The following is a 21,297-nucleotide window of genomic DNA, read 5'->3' as shown; positions in this document are numbered from 1 at the left end:
CAAAACAAGCCTCAAGGCAGGAATCAGGACATGGAAGAGAGGTGGAGAATAAAAGTCTTCAACATGGTACCACAGCAATCAGCTGCCGATTACACATTGTTTCAATCAACATATACATGAACATATTTCACTGAACACTTGTATACGCCCCGCCATTCCTCTTAGGATAGAGTATATCTGTCCGAACATCCATCACAAACATACACCTTTGGACAAGTACTTTCTGAGAGCTCATCCATACAAACCTAATACCTTCCCATTATCCTGGAGGTGCTAATGATACTCTAAAATTAAAGTTCTTAATGTTCAGCCTCAGAGCGACCATGAAGCCAGAACTTGCCCGGTCACCTCAGTCTGAACCTATATGACTCCCTGTCAATGCTCCCACGGGTACTGTCAGATATTTACTGAATGTAGTGCTAGGTTATATAATGTTTATGTAATTAGAATGTCTGTGTGAAAGTACAGCAAAAACCATCAGTTGCAAATCAAAGTGACAACATCTTGGAGCAATTCAGTTTACTGCAATCTTGGCAAAATTCACTGTTACATAGCTGGTGTTTAACGCCCATGCAGTTGTTAATTACATATCCATAGATTTATATCTTTTAAGATATTTAACAAAGAAGAAAAAAATCACAACCAAATTTATGAACCACTGATCTGAAATCAGACTCAGGTCACAGAAAAGCATTTGTCAAACTTATACTCACAAACACCACACAGTACAACTTTCTCATCTTTGCAAAAAAAAAAAACAAAACAAAACAAAAACAAAAACAAAAACAAATCCTTATAGAAAACAAGTTGAGATGTTGTCAGTGACAAAGGGAACAAAGAGAAAGTGTGTTCTCATCTCAGAATGATCACCTCATGTATTTGACAGAAAAAGCTGGTTGATCAATATTGGCCTTGCACCTTTTACCATGTTGTTACTGTGGTAACACACTGTCCTTGTGTGAGGACTGAACCTGCTGCACCATCTCTCAAACACATGAGCACTCACAAACAAATCAACTCTGTCTCCAACAGTACCGGGTGGGCTTAGTGACCTAACATCACATGTTCATTTATCCTCACCCATCACTATTAGGTATGTGTTTGTGTGTGCATGTGTAAGCGTGTGTCTGAAACTCTAAATGTGTTTGTCAGTGAAAAAGAAAACAGAGATTAAATTCCAGGAAGAAAAGACTCGTGTCCATTTTGAGGTGCTCTTGGAATCACCACCCCCTAGTCCCCATGTCACATACAGAGTCTACACATATGCCTCCTCCACAAGACCACGGACACACTCTGGCTGAAGCTTCAAGCCCCAATGTCTGTCTGTCTGTCTGTCTGTCTGTGTATGTGTGTCTGTCAATGTGTCTCGTCTTCAGCTTGTCTGAGAGTTGTTCTGCTCTCCAGGTGTTCCCCTCTTTGTGTGTGTGTGTTGTGCTGGTGCTATTGCCGAGGAGCAAGGTGGTCCTCTGACCCTCTCTCCTCCTCCTCTTCCTCCACTCTCTGGTTGCCATGGTGAGGTGGGAGTCTGCAAGTCTGTCCATCCGCAGGTGGATCTCCCTATTCTTGCAGGCAAGACCCAATCACCTCTCTTTCGTTCTCTCACTTTCTCTCCTTTTTTTGATCTCTTGCTCATTCGGGCTCCAATCAGCGTCTCCTGCAGGAGAGAACACAGTATTAGTCCAGTAGGAACCCTCACATACAGGTGAAGACAATCCAGCAGAAGCACATACCAGCATCATTACCAACCATTACATTATCATATACCAACTCTATTGCCACCATTTATGAGCAGTCCAAATTTATTCTGTGCCTGAGTTACAGAAAACTACCATTTACTATGATGAGATGGACATAAAGTTGGTCTCTTCTTATCTGTGTGTGTGTGTGTGTGTGTGTGTGTGGGGTGTATGTGTGGGGTGTCTGTGAGTGCACGTGCATTCGTGTTTTGGCAGAGCTGCATTGTGCATATACAGTATTATTAAACTCATAGTCCATGCATGTGAACAGACAAAAACATTTATTATGTGAATAACATCATAATTCTCAACAGTCTCCAAAGATTAATCTTGAGCAAATATGTTCACACGACATAGAAAAGAAATCAAACATCACATTCAAGTTCTTATTTTCATATCATACAGAAAACAAATGGAATATCTTTTCTTTTTACAGCAGTTGAGCCAAAAAAATCTTTCATTTGAGAGCATTGTGCCTGTAAAGGAAAAATAGAGCAATGTGTGAATCTTCCACTATACTGTGAGCTTTCCACAGCAGTGTGTTGGGCTCCACACAGTCATGCTGGCAAAAAATGTACATTAGTAGAGGGTCCTTAAGCCTGGGAAACGCTGGTTTAAACTGACTCGCCTGCTTTATCTGTCTGTGTCTATTATATCTAACAAGGCCTTCTCTAGACTTATTAACTCTATGCTACGCACTATACTTTCTCAGATGGCTGAACAGCACAAGGCAGAGTTACGTGTGAAATATGCCTACTTCTCTGACTGACCTTAGTCTGTTACTTTCTGCTTAACAGGACAGGAGAAATAGCACACAGACCACAGTCTAGAGCACAAACAACCTTAAAGTGGTTAATACAACATGCATACCCTGGCACTGACGCAAACTCATGATCAAAACCAATCTGAGTCACAGCTTTATTAGTGTTCTAAGACGAGGTGTGTTTTAAGACGAGGTGTGTTTTAAGAAAAGGTGTGCATCTGTTTTGTGGAATTCTGAGCGCACGACTCTGTTTAATGTTGTGTGTGTTTTATGTGAACGCTGTGTGTAATGCTAGCCCTCATACCTGCCCCCAGTCTTGAAGATGAGGTCGGCATTGGGTGCTCCTTTAGGATGCTGGTAACGTGGGCGGCGCTCACGGTTGGTGTTGGCTGGGGCAGGCCGCTGGGCCAGAGACTGCATCATCTCTACACCGTCAAAGAGAAAACATTTCTCAGCATATCCAATCACATTACTCCAAATCAACATCCAGTCCATATCAGGGCACAAAGGCACAAGACCACACCTCAAAGCAAAACCAAAAGTGACCACTGAGAGTCTTGTCCTTATACGTACACAACAAAAATCGGACTTTTGTAAAGCAGTACAAACAGCAAACGTATATTAACAGTCACACAGTAGAAAATAAGACCTGAGAACATTATGGAGTTGAGTGCAGTATAAACAAAGCTGTGTTCCGCGGAGATGGAGCACTGAGTTTTTGCCTGTCTTCCACAAACAGGCTCTGACCCCTATCCTCATTCCCGTCACAGTTTTGGTTGCTCTCACTCTCTCTTTCACTGCCTCACAAACTCCTTTCTCTTTCTCTTGTCATCCCACTGTCTTACCCTGGTAGTCCTCCTGTTCCTGTCGTTCATTGATATCCAGCGTGAGTTTCTTCATGCGCATGCGTTCCTCCTGTTCTGCCTGCTGCTGGTTAAAATGATTGGCGGCCAAGTGAGAGGAGAGAGGCACGTTCAGAATCTTAAACTGCAGGAGAGAAGAGAAAAGAAAGAGAGTTAATGAAGTCTCGATTCTCTGTCTGTAACACACACACACACACACACACACACACTAAAACACTTGGAATGGGAGTGGAGGAGGCTGCAGGCTGGCCATTATCCTGTTTCTCACTAATGGAGTTAGACCAAGATCAGCACACAGGTCTGAAAGAGCAGTCAGTCTCGGGGCAGAGACTGGAGCTGTACAACAATGGTTTAGTCAGTGTGCTGATGGTAAGTCTCCCAAACCTTCTTCCTGCGCACACCCTTCACAACAGCAGCTCCTCATGGAACCACAAAACCACACTGACCAGAGCCAACACACACACACACACACTCATCATATTCCATCACATTCCTCTACTCTACAAAAGCAGGGACAACACAAAAACAGATACAGTTAGCCTCCAACCCAACACCCACACAAACAAACTCATACACACAAACAAACTCATACACACAAACACAAGCATTAAAACACAGTTATGGAAGAGTCAATATTTTTCCTGGCTCAGATTCACATTCAGGCTGTTAATTGCACTCATATGGTTAAATGTGTACAGTCTGCAATGTTTGGAGGGTCCAGTCTAGTTTCACACTGATCTCTCTGAAGTAAAAACCTAAATTTGCACATAAAGCCGTGAGGTCACGTAAGCTGTTGAGTTACTGGTCAGACAGTTAACAAAGGGGACTCGTGACTAGTGTATTATGATTCAAGTGACCATGACAAACATAAGGCATTGCGCAAGTGTGATACTCCTATTAAGCATATAAGGTTATCTAACCTCCTTCACCCTATTAAATACAACAAGCCACACAGTGTGGCTGAGTTGATTTTGAATAGAATAATATAACAACCACATTTTTCTACACTGCAATTCTTTGGTTTACGTCAATTTGCTTCTCTACATGAAACAGCCACTCCAGGATGCATGTGGAATCACTCCCAGATCATCATGCCTTACAGTAGCTTTGCATATCTGGCCCATTTCAACGTGTGGATGGAGCCAAACCACAAATTCCTTCTCTGAATGTCTAAAAATGTCCTCCTGTGCCTTATAAGAGTACTTCAGGATAGTCATTTACTGTTTTCACCAAGACCTTCTATTGGACACACATTCATCACATGACTCCTTAAAAGCAGCTCCTCACTAAAATATTCCCACTTCACTGTAATGACATGATTCCATTGGCAACTAGTATTAACATCTATCTGGTTTAGTGCCTTTCCTGGAAATATGACACTGTGTGTGTGTGTGTGTGTGTGTACCTGCTGTTTGTTTCCCTTCCTGGTGAGCATGACAAATGGCATGGTATCGCTGATCTCAGGGTCAGCATCTCCAACACAGGAAGGGGTTGGGCCTTTTTTCAGCTGGCTCTTCAGATGCAGTGGAATGGCCACATCCAGCTGGTGCACCTTCACAGACTCCCCGCTGCGCTGCTGCTCACACACGCGCGCGCGCGCGCGCACACACACACACACACACACACACACACACACACACACACACACACACACACACACACACACACACACCACTTTTACTGTATTACATTTTACTGCATTAACAACAATTTACTTTACCCTGCCAGGTGTGCCTGACATCAAATGCATATGTCTTATAGAGAGAGAGACAAGTGTGTTTTGCTCTGTGTGTGTGTGTGTGTGTGTGTGTGTGTGCGTGTACATGTAGTGGTGAGCAAATACCTGCAGGTTCTCCAGCATCATCTTGTCCAAAGCCTGAATGAAGTCCTCATCCTCAGCACAGGCCACATGTTTCAGGCCTCCTCCCCGAATGGTGACCTCCTAATGAAGAGGAGTCCCGTGAGCATAAAGCATGAACCCACCAGAACCTGTATCCATCTTACACCAACAAACAGAGTACTGCTCTAGATGTGCTCTGTGTAGTTAATTATTCATCACTGCTACATGTTCTACTCTGCATGCCTACTGATTCCATGGTAAGCTTTGTGTTTTGGTAATGCTCACATTGTTCTCTTCATCCGTCTCGTTCTCCTTGTTGGAATCCGTCAGGTAGTCAGTGTTCTCTTCCTCTTCCTCCTCATGCTCCTCTTCCTCATTCTCTGAGCCCTCCTGTGTTTAAACACACACACACACACACACACACACCAATCAGATTGAAACTTTTCTTGCTGTGCATGTAAACAACGTCTGCAAGATCACTGAGCCGATACCCTCAGAGCCTATATGGTCTGTTTCTGATCAGTTTACACCAATCGTTCAAATTTCTCCTTCTGTATGTCTTGCCCAAAACCGAAAAACCCTAAACAATGTGGTTAAACTTGGGCTGGTTGATGGACCAGATCAATTATCATACCTGTGAAAATCCGTGCCATGGCAAAGATTTTGCTACCAGCAGATTTTACCACTAACTTCTCTGAATACAAATTCACAGGTGACACAAATACCCATCATAGCTCACGACACAACTAGAATGGCTCTTCTTTTACGCCAATCATGAGCATTCCAATGCTGTAACCTTCCTCCTATTGGATACTCCCCTGTCCTAAAAGCCCAAAGAATTAGTCTCAACCATTAACTTATCAACAGCCTCTAATGTCTTTTGATAAAGTTAAAATAATAAAGAGCTCCAGATATAAATGGATACAGACAAGGGATTCCTTTTCCATTTCAAAAGCCCAATATAGCAACCAGCCAAACATCTTCAAAAAAGTACCTTGTCTGGCACTGTATGCTTTTTGCATATCACACAGACCCTGAACCATAACACATTTCTCTTTGTTTGAGAGAAAGGACCAATCCTCCTATTCTTCTGAGGAGTCGTAGCATGACTGAGCTAGGTGTGACAGTAACCCTCTGCATTCTTCCACAAAAACACAACATAACATGCACAATGTGGATATTTTCAGCCATTGATAACCAAGGAAAAGCCAGATGACAGATGCTCACTTCTCTTTATTCATGTGACTTGACCTCAGGATAGAGTTCAGTGGTAAAGTAATGGAAAAGACAGCTGTCTGAAATCACTCAACTGAACACCACCTACCAATCATAACACAGAAGACTCAGCCTGGGAGGGGCCACAGCAGCTCAGGCTGTTTGTACCAAACATCTCAGGATCAGTGAACTGATCCAGCATCATCTGTAAGTCCATTTACAGGCACTATTGAAGGCTAAAACAGATCACAGATCAGATTTCTTCCTCTGAAAAATGTGATGATCTAACACACCTGAACTTGTGCATTAAACTTCTAAAATTTGATCATTTTAATGAGGTGTGTTACTGTAGGGCCAGAGATACAGTGTATTGTCTAGCACAGACCAGTAATTGACATACACAGTCGTCCCGAGGAATCCACAGGGGATTGGTTCTAGAACCCCTGCCGACACCAAAATCCACGGAATCCACGGAAGTCCCTTATATAAAATGGCATACTTTGCACATCCTCCCATACACTTTAAATCATCCTTACTTATTTACTTGTAATATCTAATACAATGTAAATGCTATGTAAATAGTTGTTATACTGTATTGTTTAGGGATAATGATGAGAAAAAAAATCTGTACATGTTGTGTACAGACGCAAGCCTAACTACAGACGTAGGCCTAACTACATAGTACACATCAGCAACAATGTAACATTTTTACATACTTGTACAGCAGGATATGCCTACACATCATTTCATTCACGGGGATTCAGCGTAGTGCTCGGCGTGCTGCAAATTCAAGCTCTGCCTTTTTTTCTGAATATTTTCAATCTGTGGTTGGTTGAATCTGCAGAACTCCCAGATACGGAGGGCCGACTGTACAACTACTGCCTCAGCAAATTAAAAACTTTTCAGTCCAGGACTGTGACTAGACTAAACCTCACAACCAGCCACTGAGAGCTAGCCACTGTGCATATCTGTGGCACTAACAACAGAAAATGAATTCTTTACAGTTGGCAGACACAGATGTCCATTTTTATCAGGCCTAAAAAGGAAACACCACAAATAGAAAGAAATGGAAACAGAGACAAGGGGAGAGAGAAAGAAGGGAGAGAGAGACAGATAAGACATGTCTGGGAAGACAGGGTAATAGAGAAGCATCTAGACTGTGATGAATACTCTGGGCTCACCTCCTCCTCTGGCTCATTCATCTCACTCTCATTGCCAGACTGCTCCTCTGTCTCTGCGCCTCCTTCCTCCTCATCATCATCATCCTCCTCATCCAATGCCTCCCCCTCACCCATGGCACTGGAGCAGCGGCAATCCTTCTCCATGGCCAGACCTGGCGCATAAAACACATGCAAACCAGATACATTGACATACAATGAAAATAACTGTGCTAATGTTGTTATCATACAGTATAATTCCAGGACCTGAAGATTCTAATATTCTGCAAGATCCTTCTGTTTAATGTGTGTTGAGTTTGTGTCTCTTTAACCCTAAAGCATCACCCTAACCCACTGCTGTCTGTATTCAACATTCTGGATGATGGGGCTTTTCAAGGTTTGTTCCTTCAATGGTTGAAACACACATACGTATCACTGGGCAAGAGTCAGGATGAAACACTTCATAAAAAGCAGTCTGTCTGGCTATCATGGGATAGAAACAAAGGTGCACACAAACACACCACCACATTCCTCTACAAACAAAACTGACAAAGTCAGACAGCACACACACCACTGAAACATAGCAGGAGCATTCCTGCTGTGTTTCAGTTTAACACCTTGAAACGCTCTACACAGCAGCCAGTGTAATGATAACATTACACCTGTCAAAAGAATGCGACATTCTCTCTCTCCCTCATTCTTGCCCTGCCTGTTCGGCTATGCCAGCTCTGTAAGTGTGGAGAAGGAATGTGAGTGACTGGAGGTACAGGACATGACAAACGAGAATGAGCTCGTCACACACAGGCCTCCTACACACTCTGGAATGCTGCTCATCAAGCACAACAGAAACAAGGAGTAGATCAACCAGTAAACACCCCCCCCCACACACACACACACAAGACTTTGTCTACCTATTACTAATTTTTAAAAAGCAGCGTATGTGTGTTGTGTGTAGAAATCTGTACATAAGTAAACATGATTTGGATGGGATGTACAAAGCCGTGAGTGTTTGCATGTATTTATTTCCAGGCTTATCTTACCCAGTTTAACAAGGATCTCTCTCTCCAGTTCAGTAACCTGTCGGATGGCTTCCTCCAGTGAGCTGCACAATCTCATCTTCGGCCTCAGGAGCTCCAGAGTGTCACTGATCATGTAATCAATATCGATGGGGAACTGGTGATCCTTTGTCCACACCTCCAAACTCTTCTTCCACCAAATGTACCGCTAGACATACACACGCACAGTTAGTGGGTTACGCATACTACATATACATGTTCAAATTTTTTTTCAACTGCATGTGAACTGTGTGAGCGGACATATAAATGCAGTCCACACCGTGATGTGTTATTTTGTGTGTGTGTGTGTGTGTGTGTGTAGACAGTCATGTGGGATTAACATCTTCATTTCAATCTCTGTATTAACTCTAAAACTTTACATCAGTCTTAGTCAATATGAATGGATTACAATATTCACATTTTGGAAAGAGTATATATCACAAACTAATATTGCCCTCTGTGGGCAGTGGCTCGTCACTTACTATCTGAGACTGGGAGAGGAAGAGGAGACACACCTGGAAGTAAATGAGGAAGCAGTCGAGTTTGCGTTTGCTAGAGCCCCGGTCAAAATACTGGCCACACGTGTCGAGCAGAGTGCAGACCAAGCGGATACGGAAGAGGTGCTCAGGGGGGTCCAGCAGACTGGGCGAGCCGTCCGTGTTCACGCCAAACGAGATGAAGGAGAAGAGTGTTCGGAAGATAACGGCGGACTCCACCATGCGGTAGTTATAGAGCTCACCCAGAAACTTGGCACTGCTGATACGCCGCTGATTAAACTTAGGCTGGTTCACCTTTGGACAAAACAAAAGAGAGAGAGAGAGAGAGAGAAAGAGAGAGAGAGAAAGAATATGTTGATAAGGAAGAGTCAACCAAAATAATAGTACAGGATAAAAACATTGATGAAAACAATTAATTTCATTAAAAATAACCAAACCTGTGACTAAGTCAATACAGCTAAAGACATCTCGCACACACACACACCACACGCACGCAGATACCTCCATCCCTAGGCGGATGTCCTCTAGTACTCCGTCCACCACATGGATGCCCACATCCTCCTGGTATGCCACCAGGCCGGCCAGCAGATTGGCCACACAGTGAATGCTGTTGTATTTCACATTCCAGATGTTGACCATACAGCAGATCAGATAGCTCTTTATCTCTGGGTCCTGCCAAGGCAGCTTACGCATCTGCCTCAACACCTGTACAGAAAACACACACACACACACACACACACAAAGTCACTAGTCTATTCATCATTCCATAAGGAAAGGTACAGTGACATAACAGTCTACAAAGGAAAGATGGCATTTGTGTGTATGAGTGTGTACGTGGGTATGAGAGTGCGGGGATAAGATTGAGACTGCACTTTCTAGTGGGTTAGAGAGTGAACACACCTTCTCAGTTGTGACCTTGGACAGGTCTTTGTAGAGCAGTTTACGGATATACTCTTGTAACGGAGGTCTCTTCTTGCGGACGGTTTTCTCCATGGGTGGAGGGTTGCAATGGTAGTAGGCATTTTCCACCATAGTGACATAACGTGCATCCAAATGCTGGGCCTGCTTCTTACGCATCATTTGTTCCTGAGACACAGAGACCCAACTCAGTCAAATATAGTCACTATCATGAGGTCTGCTCCGCCCATTTGTTCATCTCAATACATAAACAGAAAATATGGAACTGCAAAACCAAAAATACACAGCACAACAAAGCCCTGAGGACCTAAAGTTCTTCTTTTGTTAAATTGGGAAAAAACAACAGTTAAGGTTAAGACACAGAATGAAAGACTGCTCAGTAAATCTCTCCAATGTTTTTACAGTAGAAACTAAGGCTTAATGTGAAGAACAGAGAGAAAATGCTTGATCAGACATACAGAGGAGACTGCTAATTTCTAATTAACAGGTGGAGATGGTCTAGGCCAAGGGTGTCAAAATCCAGTTCTGGAGGGCCATGGTCCTGCTGTTTTTCTTGTCGACCAACTAAATACAATCTCTGATTGGCTAAAGAGCGTTCACACCCGTTTTCAAGGTGAAAAATCAATGGGTAACTAAGAGGTGAAAACAAAAACCGGCAGGACCCTGGCCCTCCAGGACTGGATTTTGACACATGTGGTCTAGGAGAACACAAAAGAAAAGTCATATTTGGGGAAAACAGGCAGAATTAACACTAGAATTCAGTGGAATGTTAACAGTAGAATTCACCAAGGCCAATGCAGCCACATAAAACCAAATCTGTCATAATTGAAAATGAAGTCAGTCAAAAGACAGGCAAAATATACACAGAGTCTGAGTCAGAGTCATAGCTGAAGACAAGCAAGCAAAAGCTAAATATCCATGAGTCAACAGCTAAAGGCAGTGAGTCAGAGGAGGAGACAATCAGAGAATAGATCTAATCAAGTAAGTCAAAGGTTAAGTCTTGTAAGGAAAAGATAGAAGTTGAGTAATCTAACAATACAGATAAAGGAAAAATAAAGTCAAAGGTTATTCAAAAGGAAAGGTGGGCAGACAGATACAGTCCAGGTAAGCCCTGATCCCTGAGGTTACTGTTGTCAGTGGTTCCCACTGTGCTGAGTGGAAATAGCTCTTTCTCATTACTATTAAGGGTAATGAATCCTGACTACATATTCATAAGTGTAATGGGTCTTTGGGACTGCCACTCAAGTGTCTAATCCTCACCTTTCCTGCAGGCTTCTGATATCTCTCACAGTCAGAGATTTTCAGTATCCAGGTCTGATGCTATGAAATCTCTCATCATAATTATCTTTAATGAGAGACGTATAGTAATTCACGCTAGGCATCATCTCTTGGCCAGCTCTAAACATGTCTACAAAATCACTCTACAAACATGCACACTCAATAGCCTTGATAACCCAATAACCCTACCAGCATGCTGTAGGAGTGTGTGTGTGTGTCCGCTAACGTGTGTATGTGTATTAAACTGACCAGAAGTACGCTAGTGCGCAGATGAGAATCTGGGGACCTGAAGAGGAAGCGTCCGCAGGTCTCCAGCAGTGTGCAGGCCATCTCAATGTGGTGATGAGAGAAATCAGACAGAAGCATCTGCCAGAAACAAAAAAAACCTCTTAAGTGAACAGTTCACCCACAAATATATCTAATCAGCAACGGTTAAATAAACAATTATTATTTACCTTCAGACAATGAAGAGTGTCAGTTTTGGAGAACATCTTAAATTTTGCGAGCTCCCCAATAAATCTAACTGTTTTATTCTTGGTCTCAATGTTGATTTGGTCCTTCTTTCTTATCTGGGAGAAAAAAGTAAGCACCCATATATTAAACTAGTGGCATCAGAAAGTTGACTGCATTGTGCAAGAGAAGTTAGGAGGCAAGAGAGGTCAGGAATATTAAATATTCATCCAACATCCCAAAATCCATTGACATATTTTTGCTAAATATACTGATATATATTTGATGTAAGATACATACTTGTATTTAAACAAACTGGTTGCACTAGCTCATTCCTGAGCAGCTGTTTTTGTACAAACTTCAAGGAAACTGTGGATTGTTTGACATATCTACCATAAATGAACGAATGCAAAATGAGTACTGGTATTATTGTGTACAATATTCCATCACCTGTTAAGATATTTGAATTTATACAGGGATTGGTGTGTGTATTTTAAGGCAGAGTGTGTCAGACATGAAAGCAGCATAGGTGTGATGTGGAGAGATTTGGGGAAAAACACACACATGGAATCTGAAGTCTCCTTTAAGCATGGAGCAGAGATCCTCAGCCACATCGGACATGCAGGGATGGAGAGTGGCCACCAGCCGGGAGTAAAAGGGCAACAGATCCAACCTGACAAGAAGAAAAAAAAACGCTCCTGTCACACAGTAAATATGTAGTTCAGAACTCAGAGTGTATTTGTTTCTCCCTCAGACTGCAAAACTCAAACAAATCTTTAGAGTACCAACACAAAAAATAAATACCACCACCAATGTGGCAAAATGTTTGAAGTAATGAGGGCCTTCTCATTATTATTTGCATTTTAATCCAGATACTGGCTCATTCTGGCCCTTATAAAGATTTAATGCAACTTTTCACGGGCTTCATGAACACTTTTACTGTCATGCGCAAACACAAGAAAGCAGTTTTTGTGAGGTCTTTAGGAGTTTGAGAGTAGTGCAAGAGCACCACCCAGTGTTCATACAATAAAAACAATGCCATTTACACTCAGTGGCCATTTAATGAGGTACATCTATCTAATACCAGGTAGGATCCCCTTTTGCCTCAAGATCAGTCTAAATTCTTCACTCCATAGATTCAACACGGTGCTGGAAACATTCCTTAGGCATTCTGGTTCAGACGGAGTTCCAGCACAGTTTTTGGCTACACATTCATGCCGTTAGCCTCCAGATCCACCTCATCTTAAACACACTTCCCATCCCATTACATGAAGATCACTCGCCGGTGCTGTTGTTACATGCTGCTTACAGAAAATTCTGACCCTACCATATACGTGTTGGATCAGAAATTGTGATTTGTTTGACTGGGGGATGTTGAATCGTCCAGTTTTGGTGATCCTGCGCTCACTGTGGTCTCACCTTCCTGTTCTTAGCTGACAGGACTGGAACCTGACCTGGTCTTCTGCTGCTTCAAGCCGTCACACAGTGTGCATTCAGAGATGTCCTTCTACACACTACTGTTGTAAACAGCTATTGCTTGAGTGTTTGTGGACTTTGTGCTAGTCTGAACAACACCCGACATTCTCCTTTGACCACTCTCATTAACAAGGTGTTGTCATCCACAGAACTGCTAGTCACTGGATGTGTTTTGTTTATTGAACCATTCTCTGTAAACTATATAGACTGCTGCAATACATGAAAACAGGAGGGCATCTGTTTCTTACATGTTGGAACCACCACATCTGGTACCAAAAATCATTAGAGAGACATAGTCACTTAGACCACATGTCTTGCGGATCCTAACGTTTGCCTGAACAACAACTAAACTATGTCTGTGTGCTCTATGTTGAGTTGCAAGCACATGATTAGTTGTTGAGAGGACCAGGCTATTTGCATTGACAAGCGGGTGTACCTGATAAACTGGCCACTGACTATATGTCTTAACAAACACGTGTGTGTGTGTGTGTGTACAGATGGAAAACAAACCTTTGCCTGGGTACCGTGAAGAGGGCGCGTACCAGCTTTCTGCGGTTGGACTTTGTGTTCATGTTCATACAGAAGTCCATGGCAGCCTAAAAAGACAAACCACAGTGAAACACAAAACACATCAGAGTGTAAAGTCACTCTTACAGCCCACCTGACCTTTTAAAAGGAAGCTCAATATAAAACATGAAAAAAAATCCATCCTTAAAAAAACATAAACAAACAAAAAAAAGCCCTCAAAGTTGCATCTATGTAATATGTTGCATTAAAAGTTTTCATCAAGACCACAACTTTTGGTTGTGGTACAAAAAAAAATTAAAAATGATGGAAGACCATTTCAAGTAAAACCTTATTTGAAAAGTATACATTTTACAAATATACTAATTTTAGTTTGTAAATGAGCCATTCCCTACCTTATTTGACAATAGTCTGGGTACAATCATTTGCCTTTTGAATTTTATCACTCATGAAAAATCGCACTGAGCAAGTGAGTGTGTGAATGTGTGTGTGTGTGTGTGTGTGTGAATGTGTGAGTGAGTGAATGCTTGTGTGCGAGTGAGTGTGTGTGTGTGTCTTGCCTTGTCAATAAGGTCTCTGTTGACACAGTTGGGGAGCTGCTGAATGAAGGCATCCACTATGAGTTTGAGATGGGACCCAGTGCTGGTCTCTTCATCCTCTTGCTCTGGACAAACAAACAAATCACATTTAGTCTCTCCACCCTCAAACACTACTTTATAAACATCAGAGATCACATTTAGGACAGAACCATCTCTCCACAACTAAATACTGTTTTTTATATCACCGCTGCCCTAACAGCCAGACTTTTAGGACTAACTTTTTTGGCCAGAGCAGGCTGTTCCCATTTTTACTCAGAGTTTCTCATCCAGATTTGGTCCTGGACCACTTAACTCACCTATATAGCTTTCCACCAGCTTTCTCTGTGACCTCTGACCCTGACCTGACCCTAACCTCACCCCTGAAAGACATGTTACACACTACATATCACAGAGATAACAGATTAACCTGAGAGCATTTACCAGGGTCACAGATACTTACATTGAAAGTAAAACTAAACTTTGTAAATTTTTACGCTTCTAGGCAGAGCTGACTCTAGGACTGCCGATTACCCTGTGGTCATGCCTGTGTGTACGTGAGTGTGTGTGTGTTTTGTGGTCATACCTTGTTCGTCCAGTAGTTTCTTGGCCAGTTCCTCACTCTCAGCCTCGTCAGCAGCCTCCAGTTCCAGAGGGTCATCATTAATGTCCAGTGCCTCCAGCTCCAACTCCAGCTCCTCTGTGCTGGACACATCCTTTCCCTCCTTCCCCTCTTTCCCCTCTGCAAGGATGAAAGAGACACCTAGTCTGTCTTTGTGCTCATTTATTCAATTACGACTACACTCACTATATAACTGTAAAAAGTGTAGCAGTTTTGTACCGAAACCAAATACCGCACTTCGCTTTACAGCATATTTGTTGTGAACCATTGATTTTTCACCTGAATTCTTTTTTGTGATGCAAAATCACAGGGAATACATATTCTTAGTATAAGAGATCTTTCCACACCGTTTGTGCTTATGATCATTAAAAATAATGTTAATCACAATGTAAAGCCGGTCGGCCTGTTCTTTTTCGTCTCATTTCCCACTGGGAGAAAACAGGCATTGTACTTATCATGCAGTGCCTGTACAATTTAGGTAAGTAGAGGATTAGAACATGATAATGTTGACATGCGTTTAATTTGTATATGCTTAAACTAAAATGAAAGAAAAGTGTCAATTCTGAGTCAGTTCAATTTTCCTTTAAGCCAAACCGTGACACTAAGTGAACAGCGGACCGAAAAACTGATTTCTTTTACCTAATGAACTTCATCAATATTTTCTTAAATGGTGAAACAGAATTCAGCAGCAATAAGGACCATGTGTAGCACAAGAAATGTTTTGCTTGTTTTGTGTTTTGAGCCGAGCCAATCCTGAAATGATTATAAATAATCTATTCACACTGTGAGAAACAATATTACTAATGTGGAAGATAACATCTTGATTTGCTGTGTAAGGCACAGAGCAAACAGAATGGAGATGTGACTGAGAAGCATGGCACCCACCGTGGTTTGGCATGATCAGAGTAACATAAACATTTACAGCATAGGACAACAAATCATACATTCAATGTTTAAACACTAACAAACTTTTATTTTTAAGTAAGGCTAGATAAAGATTACTGCTGCATCTGTCATTACACAGGATTACTGTGGCATTTATGCGAATATACATCCAGCTGACATTCAATACACCGATACACACAACTGGGTGTCTGTGGATATTTCGTGATTGCATATCAGTTCTTCATATGCAGTTTGCTTTTTTGTACTCATGAGAAATACATCAGCATTGAATCAAATGTGCATGAATGATGGCATTATCTCTATGTCAAAGGGAGTCACAAATCAAATCAAGTGAAAAACTGAAACCCTCTTCAGTGTGGGATCAGACAGTTTACTCTGCTCTTCTGCGGTGTGTGAAGATGCACTGTGGCAGTGTAGCGAGGGGGTTCAGTAGATATGTAACTGTACCTTTACTCTCCTCCCGGTCTTTGGCCTGTCCCCCCTTCTCATTGTCCTTGAACAGGATGGCTGGGACAAAGGCCTTCAGGTCCACAAGGTTCTCATAGAAATTCCGCGCGTCTTCATCCTCCCAAATGCCCCCGTCAAGATCATACTCCCCAGGCTTGCCTGGAGTAAAGATATCAATGCCAGGACCATGCTCTGCCCCACACACACAAACACACAGACAGACAGACACACAAACACACAAACCAGATTTATTCATCTGCAACCAAGCAAAACATTCATGCTATCAAATAGCTCTATCAAGAGGTAAGTTCAAAGATAAAGCTGTCCTTACTTGTATAACAACTAAGCCAGCTCTGTAAGTTGTGTGTGACATTCAACACTTTAATAAACATGACTCGGAGGGAGAGTCCTTGTGGGCGGCTGTGTGTGTGAGTAAGATCATACCTTCCTGGACAGTTTTGTCCTGGGGCAGTTCAGGCATGTTCTCATCTAGAAGGTCAGCAAGGGTCTGTGTGTTAGCCAGCAACTTCTGATAGGATGTAGCAAACTCCTCATACTGCTTATGTCTGTCTTCACTCAGTTCTCCCTTAGAGTGGAGGATACGCCTGTGCACAACCAAGTCAGACAGTCATGAAACAGAAAGTAACAAAATGACAAAGAGACCAAAACAGTGACATATGGTCAGCACTAACTGAAGTCAGCTTTGGGTTAAAAATGGTCACCTTTAAAGCTCTCATTCCCTAAATCACAGGACACACCACTAAGCAGGGGAAGTCAAAAGTAAGAAAATTCAAGATCCATTTCTGATTACAGTTATGGGTCCAATATGGGTTCAATATGTTACCAAACCTATTCAACAACTGGGGGAGTATTTCCACATTCAGAACCAACCTGTTCTGCCTCTCAATGTTTTGCAGCTCTCTGTGGTCCTTTTTCAGATGCTTGGTGAGAGAAGTGAAATACTCCCTCAGAAGGTTCTGGAAGGGCTGCTGTTTCTCTGCATTGATTATCTCGCTAGGTGGAAACGTCAGGCCAAACTTCTCAGCTGCACTCTTTACTCTGCGAGGCACCAGCCCTGCAATGTCATCACCACAGTGCTTGCAGAAGCTGATCACCACGGAAACGTGTGTGTGCGTCTCACGGTCAGCACTGATAATGTTCTTCAGCTGTTCGTAGATGAGCGAAAGCCCTTCCTTGTCAGTGAACAGGCCGACGATGGTTAGCTCGGCGATGAAACGCAGGTCGGTGCGTAGCTTGCTCACATTTGGTGCTTTCTCCTCCTTGCGAGCTTCAAAATGACGTTTCCAGGCAGCCAAGAGCAGTGGGGCAAAGTCGGCATAGCGCTGGTGGAAGAGCGAGCAAAGGTGTACTGCACAACCCACGTCTGAGATCTTCAGCTTGGCCTCCACCACCGAGCTGACGGCTTCGCCAATGTACTTGCTGAGGTTGAGAGAGCCAAAGTCGTGTGCAAGCGATTCACGTTGTTGCTCGGTGAGCGTGCGCAGTTTCTTGACAAAGGCCGTGTTCTTCTTCAGGCTGGAATCCAGACGGCTAAAGAAGGCCTCCTCTGGTCGGCCTTCCTGTGCATGCTGATTTTTTGCTCGTAGCTCCTTCCTGCCCTGGTGACGCTCCCAGGCCTCCTGGTGCAGCTGTTGGGACTCCTCCTTTTCTCTATGTCAGGAGAGAAGGCAGATGTGAATCTTCAGATTTCACTGTATTCGTATCATGCCAAGTTGGTTTATTTCAGAGTGCAGAGTAGCTAAACACTACTTTATCTTGTTTGAAGAGATAAAATCTAAACATATGATCAGCATTAAACAGGAAATGTTAATTTCATTTTCTGTTGCATATTGCTTTAAGCTCCACATTGCACCTGTACAACAATACAAATCTGCCAGGTATCTCTAACCCCACAGCAATAAAATGTTAACCATTCCTGTCCGTAGCATCATTAGTTTCCCCCTCAGTGGATGGTGTGCATATTTTTAGCAACATTTTTGGCAAAAAAAAATAAATAACAAATAAATTATGTACTTAAACTCAATTTATTTGTCAATATAAAGCTGGTAACCACGGATGCTATGATTTACAAAAGGTCACACATATAAACACAACCAAAATGAATTGCCTCTTATATCAATTAAGAGATGCCAAGGTGTCAGCCCGGAAACCCTTCAAAATGAGACCACTCAGCATCAAGAGCTTTGGTTCAAAGGAAGATGCTTGGAGATGACCTTCCTTGGCAACCCACCAAACTGCTCTTCACCATTATAAAGTAAGACATGACGAAAGCCAACCTTTCAGTTATCTCTGTCTGTATTTTGATTCTGGTTGACTAAATCCTCGCTCTTGTGGGACAAGGAAATTATCACTAAACTGGTCACAAAACTCCTAAGTTTAGAGCATTATTTACTTGGACTTTCATAATATTAGTCTTCACAACAAAACAAGCATTTTGGCTGCAAGAACCAGAAAAATTAAGAAAACAGTAACCATGGTAACTCTCTTCCGTACTGCCACTGTGATGCCTTACTTGAGCTGAGCCTCCTCCTCCTCTTTCTGTCGTTTAGCTTCTTCCTCTTGAAGCTTTTTCTCCTGCTCCTCCTGCTGCCTCTTTTCCTCTTCTTCTTTCTTTTTCTGCTCCTCTTCAGCTTTGTGCCTCTCCTCCTCCTTCCTTTTACGCTCTTTTTCCTCTTTCTTTCTTTTCTCCTCCTCAAGTCTCCTCTTCTTCTCCTCAGCGGCTTTGCCACCATCTTTCTTACCACTCATCTTGGACTCGTCTTTCGCTTTCTCCCGGGAGGAGGTGGGACGCCTGTCACCGTCTCTCTCTTTGGTACCGACAGAAGAGTTGTCCTTCTCCTCCATGTTTACTGACTTCTTGCGTTCAGCAGGCATACTGTAACAGAGAATCAGAAAGGCATCATCTGCAAAAATTGAAGTTGCCATTCCAACAGACCCAACTAAGGCAGACCACATAGTGCCATCTAAAATTATGGTCAATTCAGTCTATGTTCAGTTGATCCCATGAATGAACTGGCACCCTATTAAATTTATTAATAGTCCACTTTTGTTTTCCATCAGTATTTTGCAATTCATAGGTTGGATTTCGATGGGGCTTCTAAAGTTAGTGAAAAAGAACTACTCCGACACCATTGTCATTTTATCTAATGCTAATCTCCCATGCACTCCAATGTATCACTGAGATTACCATTAACCCACATTAAAACTCGACTTAAATTAATTTAGCAAACGTTGACAAACTTACAATTTTCATTATAATTCTGCGTAATTTCATCCCAGTCAGATTCACCTGTCATGCAACAGATAGGTCCTGTCATTTGTAAAACCAGGCACCATGGACAACCTCGCTTAAGTAGTTTAGCAAAGTCAACGAACTATAAGACTGACAGTTACTATAGCAAAGTACCTACAAAAATATGCAATCGCCATTCCTGTTAACTCTCCCCAACAGAAATGTACACTATGCAGTAATACGGTTGGTAGGCATCTTCCTACCCAACAGTAAAAATGCAATTGACACGAAGCTAACAAAGTTTGTTAGCGATACCAACCAGAACCTTGTCATACCCTTCCGTTACTAATGAGCTCACGAGCTACCTGCTAACTACTAGCACCAAAAACAGACACAGACAGCTGACCGTAGGTAACCAGCTTGCAATATCACAGCGCCAGTACGTTAGCAAACACTTCTGATATTTAGAGCTATGGTGGTAACATAAATGCTTGCACAGCTAACCATTCTAACCCGGGCCATTCGTTCATATCGCATAACGTATTAGCAAAGGCAAGTCCCTATCATAGCCATGTTGATACTGCTACATATGCTATTCACAAACGTTAAGTCACTGGCTAAGTAGAAGGCGTTTAGCGTATTTGCTAACTAATAAATTCCAACCTGTTGGCTGGTTTGCTGTTTAAGTAAATATAGCTGACTTCCCAGTTTACTAACATGTAAGCTTCAGTTAGCAACCCCACCTCCGTTCTCTTCATTTAAAGATAGCGTTAAAGCTCGTGCCACAATGAAAGAAGCTAGCGCTGCAGCAATGAACCCAGAAAAAATGACAGAGTAAAGTTGCTACGTCTGATTTCAAACTACAAGCATGCTCTTTTTTAAAGTATCTAATGCATACGAAGCTGTTGTCTCGGCTATTAACAGACAGGTACCGTTCATGTTAGCTAGCAGTGGCTAAGCTGTAATACGAGCTGTCAGTATTTTCAGTTTCCAAAGACAAATTGACACATGGTAGCAGGTAAAAGCTATCCCACAAATTTTAACAGGTATGCATCTTATCCTCCGAAAAAAGAATTACGTTACCTTATATTTCTGTATTCATTTGTGCGAGTGTGTACTCTCACTTGTTTGGAGTTTCTTTTTTCCTCCCTGTCGCGGAATATTAGGACCCGGTGGGTTAGACCAATTCATCTGCCTGAACAAAATTCACGAGCAGACAGAATCGGGAGTTCAGTTTATATATCTAGATCTCTGATCTGACTCAAAAAACGCGGTCTGTCAAGAACTGATCGCTGTTAAAGTACACGAAAATGCCGATATGTTAACAGCGCAGAAGCAGTCTGACTGTCATAAAAACAAAGTACAGACCGTTAGGGCGCACACATTCACATTCACGTTCACACTCACACACACACACACACACACACTCTCACACACTCTCACACACACAAACACATTCGGCAGTGATGTTCAGAAGTAACTACGGCTGATTTACAGTCTACAGGCAAACTGGAAAAGATGAAAATCTGATGAGTAATAGTGGGATAGTAGGATGATTTGTGTGATTAGGCCAGATAACAGAGTTAGAAGCACTGTTAATGTTTATTTTTAGAATTAGCAGGAATAAGATTATGTTTAAAAATGATGTCATTTTGATGTTTGTGATGTATGCAAATACAAAAAAGGACACAGGAAAATTACAGTGTCAGAACTGCAGGACA

The 21,297-nt window shown here is 42.3% G+C and overlaps 1 protein-coding gene across 1 annotated transcript; it reads right to left on the bottom strand.

Moving 5' to 3' along the window:
- Window positions 1-523: 523 nt before the first annotated feature.
- On the bottom strand, window positions 524-20,721 carry upf2 (UPF2 regulator of nonsense mediated mRNA decay). The gene is made up of 22 exons (XM_030779342.1): window positions 20,660-20,721; window positions 18,857-19,219; window positions 17,215-17,994; window positions 16,768-16,928; window positions 16,324-16,515; window positions 14,935-15,090; window positions 14,334-14,437; window positions 13,759-13,844; window positions 12,337-12,445; window positions 11,778-11,891; window positions 11,572-11,688; window positions 10,027-10,212; window positions 9,628-9,831; window positions 9,145-9,420; window positions 8,615-8,798; window positions 7,599-7,750; window positions 5,488-5,592; window positions 5,206-5,304; window positions 4,768-4,938; window positions 3,345-3,486; window positions 2,804-2,924; window positions 524-1,654 (listed from the first exon to the last, which is right to left on the bottom strand). Exons 2-22 carry the CDS (start codon window positions 19,216-19,218, stop codon window positions 1,645-1,647), a joined length of 3,831 nt encoding a protein of 1,276 aa, XP_030635202.1. The 5' UTR covers window position 19,219; window positions 20,660-20,721; the 3' UTR covers window positions 524-1,644.
- Window positions 20,722-21,297: the final 576 nt, after the last annotated feature.

This window comes from Chanos chanos, chromosome 1, assembly GCF_902362185.1.
Source record: "Chanos chanos chromosome 1, fChaCha1.1, whole genome shotgun sequence".
Taxonomy (NCBI): Eukaryota; Metazoa; Chordata; class Actinopteri; order Gonorynchiformes; family Chanidae; genus Chanos; species Chanos chanos.
Note: the sequence above shows the minus strand (reverse complement) of the source record. Positions and strands in the feature narration are given on the sequence as shown.